We start from the raw sequence: 15,730 nt of genomic DNA, 5'->3' as shown, positions 1-15,730 counted from the left end.
TTATCCATGCTAGAATTGTATTGATAGGAAACCCAGATACATGTGTGGATACATAGACAACACCATGTCCCTAGTAAGCCTCTAGTTGACTAGCTCGTTGATCAATAGATGGTTACGGTTTCCTGACCATGGACATTGGATGTCATTGATAACGGGATCACATCATTAGAAGAATGATGTGATGGACAAGACCCAATCCTAAGCATAACACAAGATCGTGTAGTTCGCATGCTAAAGCTTTTCTAATGTCAAGTATCATTTCCTTAGACCATGAGATTATGCAACTCCCGGATACCGTGGGAATACTTTGGGTGTGCCAAACGTCACAACGTAACTGGGTGGCTATAAAGGTGCACTACGGGTATCTCCGAAAGTGTCTGTTGGGTTGGCACGAATCGAGACTAGGATTTGTCACTCCGTGTGACGGAGAGGTATCTCTGGGCCCACTCGGTAGGACATCATCATAATGTGCACAAAGTGATCAAGGAGTTGATCACGGGATGATGTGTTACGGAACGAGTAAAGAGACTTGCCGGTAACGAGATTGAACAAGGTATCGGGATACCGACGATCGAATCTCGGGCAAGTACAATACCGCTAGACAAAGGGAATTGTATACGGGATTGATCGAATCTCGACATCGTGGTTCATCCGATGAGATCATCGTGGAACATGTGGGAACCAACATGGATATCCAGATCCCGCTGTTGATTATTGACCGGAGGACGTCTCGGTCATGTCTGCATGGTTCCCGAACCCGTAGGGTCTACACACTTAAGGTTCAATGACGCTAGGGTTATAAAGGAAGTTTGTATGTGGTTACCGAATGTTGTTCGGAGTCCCGGATGAGATCCCGGACGTCACGATGAGTTCCGGAATGGTCCGGAGGTAAAGATTTATGTATGGGAAGTCCTGTTTTGGTCACCGAAAAAGTTTCGGGTTTTATCGGTAACGTACCGGGACCACCAGGAGGGTCCCGGGGGTCCACCAAATGGGGCCACCGGCCCCGGAGGGCTGCATGGGCCAAGTGTGGGAGGGGACCAGCCCCAGGTGGGCTGGTGCGCCCCCCCACAAGGGCCCAAGGCGCCTAAGGGGAGGAGGGGGGCAAACCCTAAGGGCAGATGGGCCTTAGGGCCCATGCCTGGTGCGCCTCCCTCTCCCCCTCCCCTTGGCCGCCCCACCAGATGGGATCTGGGCTGGCCGCCGCCCCTAGGGTGGAGCCCTAGGTGGGGGCGCAGCCCCCCCTCTCCCCCTATATATAGTGGAGGCAAAGGAGCACCCCACAGACGAAGTTTCTTCTATTGTTGGCGCAACCCTACCTCTCTTTCTCCTCATATCTCGCGGTGCTTGGCGAAGCCCTGCTGGATCACCATGCTCCTCCACCACCACCACGCCGTTGTGTTACTGCTGGATGGAGTCTTCCTCAACCTCTCCCTCTCTCCTTGCTGGATCAAGGCATGGGAGACGTCACCGGGCTGTACGTGTGTTGAACGCGGAGGTGCCGTCCGTTCGGCACTAGGATCTCCGGTGATTTGGATCACTACGAGTACGACTCCTTCAACTCCGTTCTCTTGAACTCTTCCGCTTAGCGATCTACAAGGGTATGTAGATGCACTCTCCTTCCCCTCGTTGCTGGTTTCTCCATAGATAGATCTTGGTGACACGTAGGAAAATTTTGAATTTCTGCTACGTTCCCCAACAGTGGCATCATGAGCTAGGTCTATGCGTAGTTTCTATACACGAGTAGAACACAAAGTAGTTGTGGGCATTGATTTTGTTCAATATGCTCACTGTTACTAGTTCAATCTTGATTCAACGGCATTGTGGGATGAAGCGGCCCGGACCGACCTTACACGTACTCTTACGTGAGACTGGTTCCATCGACTGACATGCACTAGTTGCATAAGGTGGCTAGCGGGTGTCTGTCTCTCCCACTTTAGTCGGATCGGATTCGATGAAAAGGGTCCTTATGAAGGTTAAATAGCAATTGGCATATCACGTTGTGGTTTTTGCGTAGGTAAGAAACGTTCTTGCTAGAAACCCATAGAAGCCACGTAAAACATGCAAACAACAATTAGAGGACGTCTAACTTGTTTTTGCAGGGTATGCTATGTGATGTGATATGACCAAGAAGAATGTGATGAATGATATGTGATGTATGAGATTGATCATGTTCTTGTAATAGGAATCACGACTTGCATGTCGATGAGTATGACAACCGGCAGGAGCCATAGGAGTTGTCTTTATTTATTGTATGACCTGCGTGTCATTGAACAACGCCATGTAATTACTTTACTTTATTGCTAACCGGTAGCCATAGTAGTAGAAGTAATAAGTTGGCGAGACAACTTCATGGAGACACAATGATGGAGATCATGGTGTCATGCCGGTGACGATGATGATCATGGAGCCCCGAAGATGGAGATCAAAAGGAGCAATATGATATTGGCCATATCATGTCACTATTTGATTGCATGTGATGTTTATCATGTTTATACATCTTATTTGCTTAGAACGACGGTAGTAAATAAGATGATCCCTCATTAAAATTTCAAGAAAGTGTTCCCCCTAACTGTGCACCGTTGCGAAAGTTCGTCGTTTCGAAGCACCACGTGATGATCGGGTGTGATAGATCCTTACGTTCGAATACAACGGGTGTTGACGAGCCTAGCATGTACAGACATGGCCTCGGAACACATGCGAAACACTTATGTTAACTTGACGAGCCTATCATGTACAAACATGGCTCGGAACACAAGAGATCGAAAGGTCGAGCATGAGTCGTATGGTAGATACGATCAACATGAAGATGTTCACCGATGATGACTAGTCCGTCTCACGTGATGATCGGACACGGCTTAGTTGACTCGGATCATGTAATCACTTAGATGACTAGAGGGATGTCTATCTGAGTGGGAGTTCATAAGATGAACTTGTTTATCCTGAACATAGTCAAAAGGATTTTGCAAATTATGTCATAGCTCGCGCTTTAGTTCTACTGTTTAGATATGTTCCTAGAGAAAAATTAGTTGAAAGTTGATAGTAGCAATTATGCAGACAGTAGAAGGCTTATGTCCTTAATGCACCGCTCAGTGTGCTGAACCTCGAACATTGTCTGTGGATGTTGCGAACATCTGACATACACGTTTTGATGACTACATGATAGTTCAGTGCGTAATGCTAAATGGTTTAGAATTGAGGCACCAAAGACGTTTTTGAAACATCGCAGAACATATGAGATGTTCCAAGGACTGAAATTGGGATTTCAGGCTCGTGCCCACTTCAAGACGTATAAGACCTCCGACGATTTTCTTAGCCTGCATAATAAGGGAGAAAAGCTCAATCTTGAGTTTGTGCTCAGATTGTCTGAGTACAACAATCGCTTGAATCGAGTGGGAGTTGATCTTCCAGATGAAATAGTGATGGTTCTCCAAAGTCACTGCCACCAAGCTACTAGAGCTTCGTGATGAACTATAACATATCAGGGATAGATATGATCCTTGAGCTATTCGCGACACCGCGAAAAGTAGAAATCAAAAGGGAGCATCAATCGTTGATGGTTAGTAAAACCACTAGTTTCAAGAAGGGCAAGGGCAAGAAAGGGATACTTCATGGAACAACAAATCAGTTGCTGTTCTAGTGAAGAAACCCAAAGTTGAACCCAAGCCTGAGACTAAGTGCTTCTGTAATAAGGGGAACAGTCACTGAAGCAGAACCACCCTAGATACTTGGTAGATGAGAAGGCTGGCAAGGTCGACAGAAGTATATTGGATATGCATTATAATGTATAGTTTACTAGTACTCCTAGTAGCACCAGGGTATTAGATACCGGTTCGGTTGCTAAGTGTTAGTAACTCGAAACAAAAGGCTACGAAATAAACGGAGACTAGCTAAAAGGTGAGATGACGATATGTGTTGGAAGTATTTCCAAGGTTGATCAAATATCGTACGCTCCCTCTACCATCGAGATTGGTATTAAAACCTAAATAATTGTTATTTGGTGTTTGCGTTGAGCATAGACATGATTGGATTATGTCTATCGCGATACGGTTATTCATTTAAGGAGAATAATGATTACTCTGCTTATTTGAATAATACCATCCCGATCGTAGTGATACACATTTTCATGCCAAAGGTATAAGATAGTAATGATAGTACCACACAAATGTGGCACTGCAATTTGAGTCATATTGGTATAAAACGCATGAAGAAGCTCCATGTTGATGGATCTTTGGACTCACTCATTTTTGAAAGGATTGAGACATGCGAACCATGTTTGTTGGTAGATATGCATGAAGAAACTCTATACAGATGGATCGTTTGGACTCACTTGATTTTGAATCACTTGAGACATGCAAATCATACCACATGGGCAAGATGACTGAAAAGCCTCGTTTTCAGTAAGATGGAACAAGAAAGCAACTCGTTGGAAGTAATACATTTTGATGTGTGCAGTCCAATGAGTGCTGAGGCATGTAGTGGATATCGTTATGTTCTTACTTCACAGATGATTTGAGTAGATGCTAAAGTATATTTACTTGATGGATCATGAGTCTAAAATTATTGAAAGGTTCAAGTAATTTCAGAGTGAAGTTGAAGATCGTCGTGACAAGAGGATAAAATGTCTATGATATGATCATAGAGATTCATATCTGAATTACGAGTTTGGCACATAATTAACACATTGTGGAAATTGTTTCACAACTAATACCGCCTGGAACACCATAGTGTGATGATGTGTCCGAACATCATAGTTGCACCCTATTGGATATGGTACGTACCATGATGTCTCTTATCGAATTACCACTATCGTTCATGGGTTAGGCATTAGAGACAACCACACTCACTTTAATAGGGCACCACGTAATTCCGATGAGACGACACCGTATGAACTATGGTTTAGAGAAACCTAAGCTGTTGTTTCTTAAAAGTTTGGGGCTGCGACGCTTATGTGAAAAGTTTCAGGCTGATAAGCTCGAACCCAAAGCGGATAAATGCATCTTCATAGGACACCCAAAACAGTTGGGTATACCTCCTAATTCAGATCCGAAAGCAATAGGGATTGTTTCTAGAATCGGGTCCTTTCTCGAGGAAAAGTTTCTCTCGAAAGAATTGAGTGGGAGGATGGTGGAGACTTGATGAGGTTATTGAAACGTCACTTCAACTAGTGTATAGCAGGGCACAAAGAGTTGTTCCTGTGGCACTTGCACCAATTGAAGTGGAAGCTTATGATATTGATCATGAGACTTCGGATCAAGTCACTCCCAAACCTCGTAGGATGACAAGGATGCGTACTACTTCAGAGTGGTACGTGATCCTGTCTTGGAAGTCATGTTGCTAGACAACAATGAACCTACGAGCTATGGAGAAGCGATGGTGGGCCTGGATTCCAAAATGGCTCGAGGCCATATAATCCGAGAGAGGATCCATATATGAAAACAAAGTGTAGACTTTGGAAGAACTACTTAATGGTCATAAGGCTGTTATGTACATATGGATCTTTAAAAGGAAGACGGACAATGATGGTATCACCATTAAGAAAGCTTGACTTGTCGTTAAGATGTTTTCTGACAAGTTCAAGGAGTTGACTACGGTGAGACTTTCTCACTCGTAGTGATGCTAAGAGTCTGTTGGAATTATATTAGCAGTCACTGCATTATTTATGAAATCTTGCAGATAGGATGTCAAAAACCATTGTTTCCTCACGATTTTCTTGAGGAAAGGTTGTATGTGATACAACCAGAAGGTTTTAACAATCCTGAAAGATGCTAACAAGTATGCAAAGCTCTAGCAATCCTTCTAAGGACTGGAGTAAGCATTTCGGAGTTGGAATATACGCTTTGACGATGATCAAAGATTTTGGGTTTATACAAAGTTTATGAGAAACTTGTATTTCCAAAGAAGTGAGTGGGAGCACTATAGAATTTCCGATGAGTATATGTTGTTAACATATTGTTGATCAGAAATGATGTAGAATTTCTGGAAAGCATGCAGAGTTATTTGAAAAGTGTTTTTCAATGGAAAACCTGGATTAGGCTACTTGAGTATTGAGCATTAAGATCTATAAGGATAGATCAAAACGCTTAATAGTACTTTCAAATGAATACATACCATGACAAGATTTTGAAGGAGTTCAAAATGGATCGGCAAAGAAGGAGTTCTTGGCTGTGTTATAAGGTGTGAACATTGAGTAAGACTCGAAACCTGACCGCGGCAGAATAGAGAGAAAGGACGAAGGTCGTCCCCTATGCTTTAGACGTAGGCTCTACAGTATGCTATGCTGTGTACCGCACCTGAAGTGTGCCTTGCCATGAGTCAGTCAAGGGGTACAAGAGTGATCCAAGAATGGATCACAGGACAGCGGTCAAAGTTATCCTTAGTAACTAGTGGACTAAGGAATTTTCTCGATTATGGAGGTGGTAAAAGAGTTCGTCGTAAAGGGTTACACCGATGCAAACTTTGACACTAATCCAGATTATTCTGAGTAGTAAACTGGATTCATATAGTGGAACAGTTATTTGGAATAGCTCCAAATAGAACGTGGTAGCTGCATCTGGGAGATGACATAGAGATTTGTAAAGCACACACGGATCTGAAAGATTCAGACCCGTTGACTATAACATCTCTCACAAGCATAACATGATCAAACCCAGAACTCATCGAGTGTTAATCACATGGTAATGTGAACTAGATTGTTGACTCTAGTAAACTCTTTGGGTGTTAGTCACATGGGGTTGTGACCTTGAGTGTTAATCACATAGCGATGTGAACTGGATTATTGACTCTAGTGCAAGTGGGAGACTGTTGGAAATATGCCCTAGAGGCAATAATAAATTAGTTATTATTATATTTCCTTGTTCATGATAATCATTTATTATCCATGCTAGAATTGTATTGATAGGAAACCCAGATACATGTGTGGATACATAGACAACACCATGTCCCTAGTAAGCCTCTAGTTGACTAGCTCGTTGATCAATAGATGGTTACGGTTTCCTGACCATGGACATTGGATGTCATTGATAACGGGATCACATCATTAGAAGAATGATGTGATGGACAAGACCCAATCCTAAGCATAGCACAAGATCGTGTAGTTCGCATGCTAAAGCTTTTCTAATGTCAAGTATCATTTTCTTAGACCATGAGATTGTGCAACTCCCAGATACCGTAGGAATACTTTGGGTGTGCCAAACGTCACAACGTAACTGGGTGGCTATAAAGGTGCACTACGGGTATCTCCGAAAGTGTCTGTTGGGTTGGCACAAATCGAGACTGGGATTTGTCACTCCGTGTGACGGAGAGGTATCTCTGGGCCCACTCGGTAGGACATCATCATAATGTGCACAATGTGATCAAGGAGTTGATCACGGGATGATGTGTTACGGAACGAGTAAAGAGACTTGCCGGTAACGAGATTGAACAAGGTATCGGGATACCAATGATCGAATCTCGGGCAAGTACAATACCGCTAGACAAAGGGAATTGTATACGGGATTGATCGAATCCTCGACATCGTGGTTCATCCGATGAGATCATCATGGAACATGTGGGAACCAACATGGATATCCAGATCCCGCTGTTGGTTATTGACCGAAGGACGTCTCGGTCATGTCTGCATGGTTCCCGAACCCGTAGGGTCTACACACTTAAGGTTCGATGACGCTAGGGTTATAAAGGAAGTTTGTATGTGGTTACCGAATGTTGTTCGGAGTCCCGGATGAGATCCCGGACGTCACGAGGAGTTCCAGAATGGTCCGGAGGTAAAGATTTATATATGGGAAGTCCTGTTTTGGTCACCGGAAAAGTTTCGGGTTTTATCGGTAACGTACCGGGACCACCAGGAGGGTCCCGGGGGTCCACCAAGTGGGGCCAACCGGCCCCAGAGGGCTGCATGGGCCAAGTGTGGGAGGGGACCAGCCCCAGGTGGGCTGGTGCGCCCCCCACAAGGGCCCAAGGCGCCTAAGGGGAGGAGGGGGGCAAACCCTAAGGACAGATGGGCCTTAGGGCCCATGCCTGGTGCGCCTCCCTCTCCCCCTCCCCTTGGCCGCCCCACCAGATGGGATCTGGGCTGGCCGCCGCCCCTAGGGTGGAACCCTAGGTGGGGGCGCAGCCCCCCCCTCTCCCCCTATATATAGTGGAGGCAAAGGAGCAGCCCACAGACGAAGTTTCTTCTCTTGTTGGCGCAGCCCTACCTCTCTTTCTCCTCATATCTCGCGGTGCTTGGCGAAGCCCTGCTGGATCACCATGCTCCTCCACCACCACCACGCCGTTGTGCTGCTGCTGGATGGAGTCTTCCTCAACCTCTCCCTCTCTCCTTGCTGGATCAAGGCATGGGAGACGTCACCGGGCTGTACGTGTGTTGAACGCGGAGGTGCCGTCCGTTCGGCACTAGGATCTCCGGTGATTTGGATTACGACGAGTACGACTCCTTCAACCCCGTTCTCTTGAACGCTTCCGCTTAGCGATCTACAAGGGTATGTAGATGCACTCTCCTTCCCCTCGTTGCTGGTTTCTCCATAGATAGATCTTGGTGACACGTAGGAAAATTTTGAATTTCTGCTACGTTCCCCATCAGTGGTGACGTCGATGGTTGAGTGGCCAGACAAGGTAGAAGCTTCAATTTGATCTGAAGACGGACCTGTGGAAGATGGCGGCTATGACATGAGTGCGTCTGACCGAATTGTGCCCCAGACCCGGTATGTGGCTCAGCTGGGGCTTCCGAATGTGTTTCGGCTTACGGCTTTTGATTTTAGGCTTAGGTGAGTGGTCTGGGTAGTGGCCCAGCTAGCACCCCTTCATCATTTTGGATAGGAGTAGCGGCATATGTTGCCAAGATGGTGGATTCAGGCACATTGTTGTTATACATTGTAAGGTCCTCAAGAATAATCAATAAAGTGGCCGTATGCATCTCCCAGATGCAAAGGCCGGGGGTCATCCTCCTTTTCTAAAAAAAATCGGTGGTTGCACCCAACCCACCCTCCGCTGCACCTCGAGCACTGTTGCACCGGACCTGAGTATCACCGCTCCTCTCCGAGCTCCATCCCCATGTTGACGCTCAAAAGTGGCCCAAGGAACACCAAAGAAAGGAGCACAAAAGGGCTTGAGCCTACGGAACGGTTCACTCCTGGACGTCACTCCACAGGCGATGCCAGGAGCCAACCGTAGAGCCGCCTCCAGCCACCGTCCACTACGGCTTTCCCTGGCGCCACTGATGCTGGCCTCTGCCGTGCTGGCGGCAGGACCCATCTCCGAAGGAGGTGGGGCTCCCCCGGGCACGCTGCAGAAGGTGGAGGTTGGCCCGTGTGGGGCGGCACTGACAGGGAAAAGGATGGAAGGGCAGCGAACCTAGCGGTCTTGTCCCGTCCAACTCATCATTCTTCCTGCTGCCGATGTTCCTTGACCTGTCCGCCTACGAATTTTAGACTCCTTCGTCGGAGGTCTTCACGGATTGGTGCATGGCACTCCTAGACTTCTGCACTGGATAGGATCTGGTTGTGCGCGTTTGGAAACATAAACCTGTGTGGCTTCAAGGGGGGTGCATCATGAAGCTCTGCTCTGTCGACGCCTTGGGGTATGTGGACATCGGCATCTATCATGCGATCTCCACGGTGTTGACAGATGTGGTGAATGTCAAGGTGGATATAATTGGAGGACTAGAAGGTCTCGATGACTCAAGTCAGTTCAAGACGGCAAATAGTGGAGGAAGTGAGGTCTTGGATGCCATGAAGACAATACTTCACATGCTGTTATGCGGGCATGGTTCAGCTGTGGGACAATGCTCGTCCAAACCGCATGCTTGTGAGCGTGGCGATTGGTGCTTTGCAGCAGCGGCCTCGGCAAGTGGGTGTGGCAGCACTAAGGGACTTCAATTTTTGTGGTGCTCCTTGAGTACCGAGTCTTGATTTCTAGGGTGAAAACCCTAGGTCTGACCTTCTTTGGTTGTACCTGGCAAATGGCGACCGCTCCCTCGTTGAAGGCATTGTCTGGAAGTCTCAGACTTTCTCCTGGATGAAAACTTAAGATCTGTTGATGGGCGACGACGACGCTTATTCACGGTTCCCTTCCTGAAGGTGTCACTTTTGAAGAATCTCTCTTTTATCTTTTTGGATGTGTGCATCCGTGATGTCTCGACTAGTTCTTGACATTATGTTGGTGCAGGGCTTCGCGTAATTGATATCTTTGGTATTAATATCTTCCCTTTGTCGATTTTTTTGGATAAACCTCTCTAAGAAGACAGAGGCCCCGTGGAGGGAGGTGTTTTGGTCAGCTATTCCAGGTCTTCTCCTCCTACGTAGAAAGTTGTTGATGAAAGACCTAGGGGTAAAATGACAAGGAGGAGCTCGTGTGCAGTAATCTCAAAGGCAAGACAGTGCTACTAATGATTCGGGAGGTAATGCGATATCTGGTCATGTAGATGAGGTCATATCCATTCAATAAGAGTTAGACATGAACTTGCTACCTGGAAAAGAAGCCAGACAAAAAAATTTGGACAAGCATCTTCTGAGAAGAAAAGCGCAACCACAAGAGCAAAATGATACAAAAAAATCAAAAACAGGAGATTTAATATGATTCTAGAAAAATAGTAGAACATATCCATTATTAATCTTAGAGTGGTCCCACTTGTGTGGCCTAATCAGTGAGTGCCTGTAAAAAAGAAACATGTGTGTCGCTCCTAAGACGGTGGCTTGGACGAACCCTAGTGCTGCCTCTTCACTCCCCTCGCCACTATTGGGTGACGTCATCAGGCAAAGCCCGTGCAATGGCCAACGGTGATAGGCCTCTTCCTCTCGCGCAACGAGGGGCCCGGCTTGTGCGGTGCATCAACCCTGGATGGTGGGCTCTACTGGCGGCGGGCGGCGACCCCGATACCTGGCGGCTGCAAGGGCAGCACGGTGGCCGGATCCGACGACTCATGATGGTTGCGCGACTTGGATCAAGGCGGCGGTGCATGGCACGGATTTGGCATGGGGATGCGTTTGACTGGTGGCAGCGTGGTCTATGGTAGTGGCGCGAGAGCCCTTGTGTGCTTGTTAGGTAGGCAACTTGATGATGTGCCTTCGAGCAGCGCGAGCCATCTTTCTCGTTGGTTGGGGAGCACAACGATCAGTATCCATGGGTGGCACAACGGTTGGAGGATCCGCAGGGGCAACATGGGACGCGACTTGGGGACCCGTCATCTTATCCTAGGTTAGCAGAGTTCCAGTGGGGCTCCTAGGACCTAGGGAGACAAACATTGAGGGTGTGCCCTTGGTCGCATCTGGAGCTGCTAGATCTGGCCTGGTGGAGGCCCGCTGCCCTGGCTATGTGACGTGTCGCACGGCTTCGGTGACAACGTACGGGCTGGTGGCGCGTAGGCATGTTGTTGGGTGTAGCCGGCAAGCCCCATCCCCGTCCGCATCATTGGTTTGGTGCTAGATCTAGATGCGATCAAGCCCCACTTGTCGGCAATCCCCTCGTCACGTGGGCCTGCGGTCCAGCCCCATGCTAGTGATGTTCATGCCTACGTGCAACCTTGGTGGCGATCTTGTGGTCTGGCGGGAGGGGGAGGGGGGTTGGGATGCCGGGGTGACGCCCTGGATGGTGAGGTTGAACAGGTGGCTCCATGGTGGCACGTGGTGGCGTCTCCTCTTGCCTATGTGGGTAGCAAGGGGAGGGGTGACAGGTGCCCATGATGTCGTCATGGCTTCGGCGATGGCGATCCCATGATCTGGAATTGGAGTCATCGCATGGTGCCCCAACCCTCATGGGTTAGGCCGACCTTGAGTCCACGGCTGGCACTTGTGTGGGTCCGAGCGAAAGCTCTGCGCTCCTGTGTCGACAATGGCGGCACCTACGGGTGTTGCTAGCCCCCCCCCCATGCCATGGGTCCGGGGTGAAAATCCTAGTCCGTCTCTCATGCTTGACGACGATGGTGCTCTGTGTCATCACCCTCTTGAGGGCATCGTCGCAGACCCCGGCCCCTCTAGGTTGCAGATGGCCTATGACGTCGGGTTTGCCTTTTCCCTGGCATAGTGCGTCTTCGTCTCTAACAAGGGTTGGATCTGATGATCTCCTATATTATAGACATGCCCATGTTGTCTCCGTTCTAGGTCCTTGATGCCTCATTGCAGGAGCTACTCTCCATGGCCTGAGGCGAGGGTACTGTGTTAACGGTGTGTCATCCCTTTGCGAAGATGGCTCCGTGTGTTTGGTTCCTCGGTGTCTGGCGGTTTCTCATGACGGCATGGCTCCGGTCTTGTTTCCGTAGTCATGGATGTAGTTTGTTAGGGGTGGCCCCTCCTGTTTTTCATCTTTGGTGTTTGGTTAGTGGCACTTGTGCCACTCACCGAGTGCCATTTTGTTTTTTTCGACATGCTTGTACGAGGGTTTACTCATCATTTTGTATCGATTTGGTTGGTTGTGCGGCCTGTGCATTTATATATAAACGAGTGGGTGCGGAGGGAAGCAAAACCTATTTCGTATGTAGACTCAGAGTGGTGGTAAGAGGAAAACACTTGGTTAATGGACCTTGCCATTCAATTTTGATTTTCCATAGTACACAATTTGGGGTTAGAAACACCAGTTTCAATCATGAATTTTGAAATGTTTGTAAATGTACTACTCTTAAATCGTAATTACCAGTATTTTTTTCCTATAACTTTTTTTGAGGGTTTTTTTTTCCTATAACTGTTTTGTTATGTTATACGCATGAGGGTCACATTTTCACCTGCTCCGCCCACGTCAAAATTGTGGAGTGTATGAAACAAAGACTTATACAGATGATCGAGTAGAAGAAGTCAAAGGAGCAAGGCTAGGATGCATGCGTGGGAGCTGCCCGCGCGTACAAGAGAGAAACAGTCCCACGGTGTGCCGCCGTTTGTGCCAGAGAATGGCGCTGCTGCCTGCATGCTGCCCCCTCGATCTCTCCTCCCCACTCTCCATATATGGCCTCCCTCCCCGATCAGACCATCGACCTACCACACTCGCCACTGCCCTCTCCACTATGGAGCTCCTCCGCGCGGTCGTCCTGCTCTCCCTGGCGCTCCTGGCCAACGGCCGGGACACCGACCTCTCCCGGGACAGCTTCCCCAAGGGCTTCGTCTTCGGCACCGCCTCGTCGGCGTACCAGGTGGAGGGCAACTCCCTCAAGTACGGCCGCGGGCCCTGCATCTGGGACACCTTCCTCAAGTATCCAGGTCTGGATCCATGGTGACATGGCGTCTCTGAACCAAGCCTTGCATGCGTGTGTGTGTGGCGACTCCTGAACTGAATGTGTGTTCTTGCGCCGTAGGTGCCACTCCCGACAACGCCACCGCCAACGTGACCGTCGACGAGTACCATCGCTACATGGTCAGTGATGGGGAGAAAACACTGATTTTCATTGTTCTTGCAAGTGGTTTCCGGTCGTGATCTGTTTGGGTTTTTGGTGGTGGTTTCCTTCAGGACGATGTGGACAACATGGTCAGGGTGGGCTTCGACGCCTACCGCTTCTCCATCTCCTGGTCGCGTATCTTCCCCAGTACGTCTCTCTTACGTGGTCGCACATTTCCTTCAGTCCCGTGATGCTTCTTCTTCTTCTTCTTCTTCTTCTTCTTCTTCTTCTTCTTCTTCTTCTTCTTCTTCTTCTTCTTCTTCTTCTTCTTCTTCTTCTTCCTCTGAAACTCTTGACGAAAAAATGCAGATGGGATCGGGAGGATCAACAAAGACGGCGTGGACTACTACCACAGGCTCATCGACTACATGCTTGCCAACAGTACGATCCACCCATCCACCTCTGCGTTTCTCGAACTACTCACGACTCCGTTGGAATCTCTCTGTTGAACAACTGACGATTCCTTCTCTGCATGACGTTTCCCCATTGATCAGATATCACTCCGTACGTCGTGCTCTACCACTACGACCTGCCGGAGGTCCTCAACAACCAGTACAACGGCTGGCTCAGCCCCAGGGTCGTGTGAGTGTCCTGCAAAACCCTGCAGCATAAGCACACATGTGCTAGTATGTGTGATCTCTGCTTGATTCCAACGACTCGCCGCGCATTTTCTCGCAGGCCCGACTTCACGGCTTTCGCCGACTTCTGCTTCAAGACGTACGGCGACCGGGTGAAGAACTGGTTCACCATCAACGAGCCGCGGATGATGGCCTGGCACGGCTACGGCGACGGCTTCTTCGCGCCCGGCAGGTGCACCGGCTGCCGGTTCGGCGGCAACTCCGCCACGGAGCCCTACATCGCCGGCCACCACCTCCTCCTCGCGCACGCCGCCGCCGTCAAGGTGTACCGCGACAAGTACCAGCGCAGGCAGAACGGCACCATCGGCATCCTCCTGGACTTCGTGTGGTACGAGCCGCTGACCTACACCGTGGAGGACGAGTACGCGGCGCACAGGGCGAGGGAGTTCACCCTTGGCTGGTGAGGAACCACGCACGCATCTCACGGCGGCCGGCGACGACCGGACTTGACTGAAACTGAGCTGAGCTGAGCTGAGTTGAACTTGGCAGGTACATGCACCCGATCACCTTCGGCCACTACCCGGAGACGATGCAGAAGCTGGTGGGGACGAGGCTGCCCAACTTCACGGCGGAGCAGAGCAAGCTGCTGCAGGGCTCGGCGGACATCATCGGGATCAACCACTACACCACCTACTACGTCAGGCACCACGAGAACCTGACGCGCATGAGCTACGCCACGGACTGGCAGGCCGAGCTTCTCTGTACGTCCGGTTAACCGAAACCCCACCCCACATGAATTGCTCCTCGCTCGTCCGCCTGTCTTAACACGTCTGATCATCTGCCTGTCCTTTCAGTCGAGCGCAACGGCGTGCCGATCGGAAGACAGGTAACGATCCTCAAATCTGACCACCAAAGAAACAAGGGTTGGACGGCAGAGCTGTAGTTGTAAATGACGCAAGAATTCGTGATTCATGAATGAACGCATTATTGCATTCAGGCGTTCTCGAAGTGGCTGTACGTGGTGCCCTGGGGGTTCTACAAGGCGGTGATGCACGTGAAGAACAAGTTCAGGGACCCCTTGATCCTCATCGGCGAGAACGGGATCGACCAGTCGGGCAGCGACACGCTGCCGCACGCGCTCTACGACACCTTCAGGATCGACTACTTCGACCAGTACCTCCACGAGCTGAAGCGCGCCATCGCCGACGGCGCCAGGGTGACGGGCTACTTCGCGTGGTCGCTGCTGGACAACTTCGAGTGGCGGATGGGCTTCACCTCCAAGTTCGGCCTCGTCTACGTCGACCGCAAGACCTTCACCCGGTACCCCAAGGACTCCACGCGCTGGTTCCGGAAGGTGATCAAGAGCGAGGAGTACTGAAGAGTCGGGCGGATCGTTCGTTGTTCGTCCTAGCCTCCTAGGTAGCAGAGATTGTTTTTTTCTTCTTCTTTATAAAAAGAAGTGGTGCCAGATGGTTGAATAAGATGTCTTGTAGTTCAGTTTTGGTTGGATGAATAAGATGTCTTGTAATAGTTCAGATCAAAGAGGGTTCCTCAGCTGTAGTTTCGGCTCTGGATAAGTAAGGTTGATATCCGGTTCTAAATTTATCGTGTTGCTGCCATGTAAATTTTGCACGTCCGCGCGATATAGATCGAGATTTTTTCAACAGGGGGGCAGACGAAAACACGAATTCAAAACACCGAAGATGCACGGTCAAAATTTTAGGAGAAACTTACAATCTGTTCATAATCAATCATGGTGATCCAGAGCGTAAAGGTGTGCGGGTAGGCCCCATCAATC

General features: G+C 49.0%; 1 protein-coding gene across 1 annotated transcript; it reads left to right on the top strand.

The window, feature by feature from the left end:
• The first annotated feature begins 12,958 nt into the window (after window positions 1–12,958).
• On the top strand, window positions 12,959–15,519 carry LOC119330319 (beta-glucosidase 38-like). The gene is made up of 9 exons (XM_037603423.1): window positions 12,959–13,178; window positions 13,274–13,332; window positions 13,426–13,501; window positions 13,664–13,735; window positions 13,849–13,936; window positions 14,033–14,392; window positions 14,482–14,693; window positions 14,787–14,818; window positions 14,930–15,519. The coding sequence occupies exons 1-9, from the start codon at window positions 12,986–12,988 to the stop codon at window positions 15,308–15,310; spliced, it is 1,473 nt and encodes a 490-aa protein (XP_037459320.1). The 5' UTR covers window positions 12,959–12,985; the 3' UTR covers window positions 15,311–15,519.
• The last annotated feature ends 211 nt before the right edge of the window (window positions 15,520–15,730 follow it).

The sequence above is a fragment of the Triticum dicoccoides genome, chromosome 7A (genome assembly GCF_002162155.2).
Source record: "Triticum dicoccoides isolate Atlit2015 ecotype Zavitan chromosome 7A, WEW_v2.0, whole genome shotgun sequence".
NCBI classification, from domain to species: Eukaryota; Viridiplantae; Streptophyta; class Magnoliopsida; order Poales; family Poaceae; genus Triticum; species Triticum dicoccoides.
The sequence above is the reverse complement of the archived record's forward strand: the minus strand, read 5'-3'. Positions and strand labels throughout refer to the sequence as shown.

Excerpts from the sequence above, each read along its gene's own strand:
- LOC119330319 (XM_037603423.1), top strand. The coding sequence starts at position 12,986 with ATGGAGCTCCTCCGCGCGGTCGTCCTGCTCTCCCTGGCGCTCCTGGCC. Across the intron at positions 13,736-13,848 it reads CGACTACATGCTTGCCAACA|ATATCACTCCGTACGTCGTG; the intron begins GTACGATCCACC and ends CCCATTGATCAG. Across the intron at positions 14,694-14,786 it reads CTGGCAGGCCGAGCTTCTCT|TCGAGCGCAACGGCGTGCCG; the intron begins GTACGTCCGGTT and ends CTGTCCTTTCAG.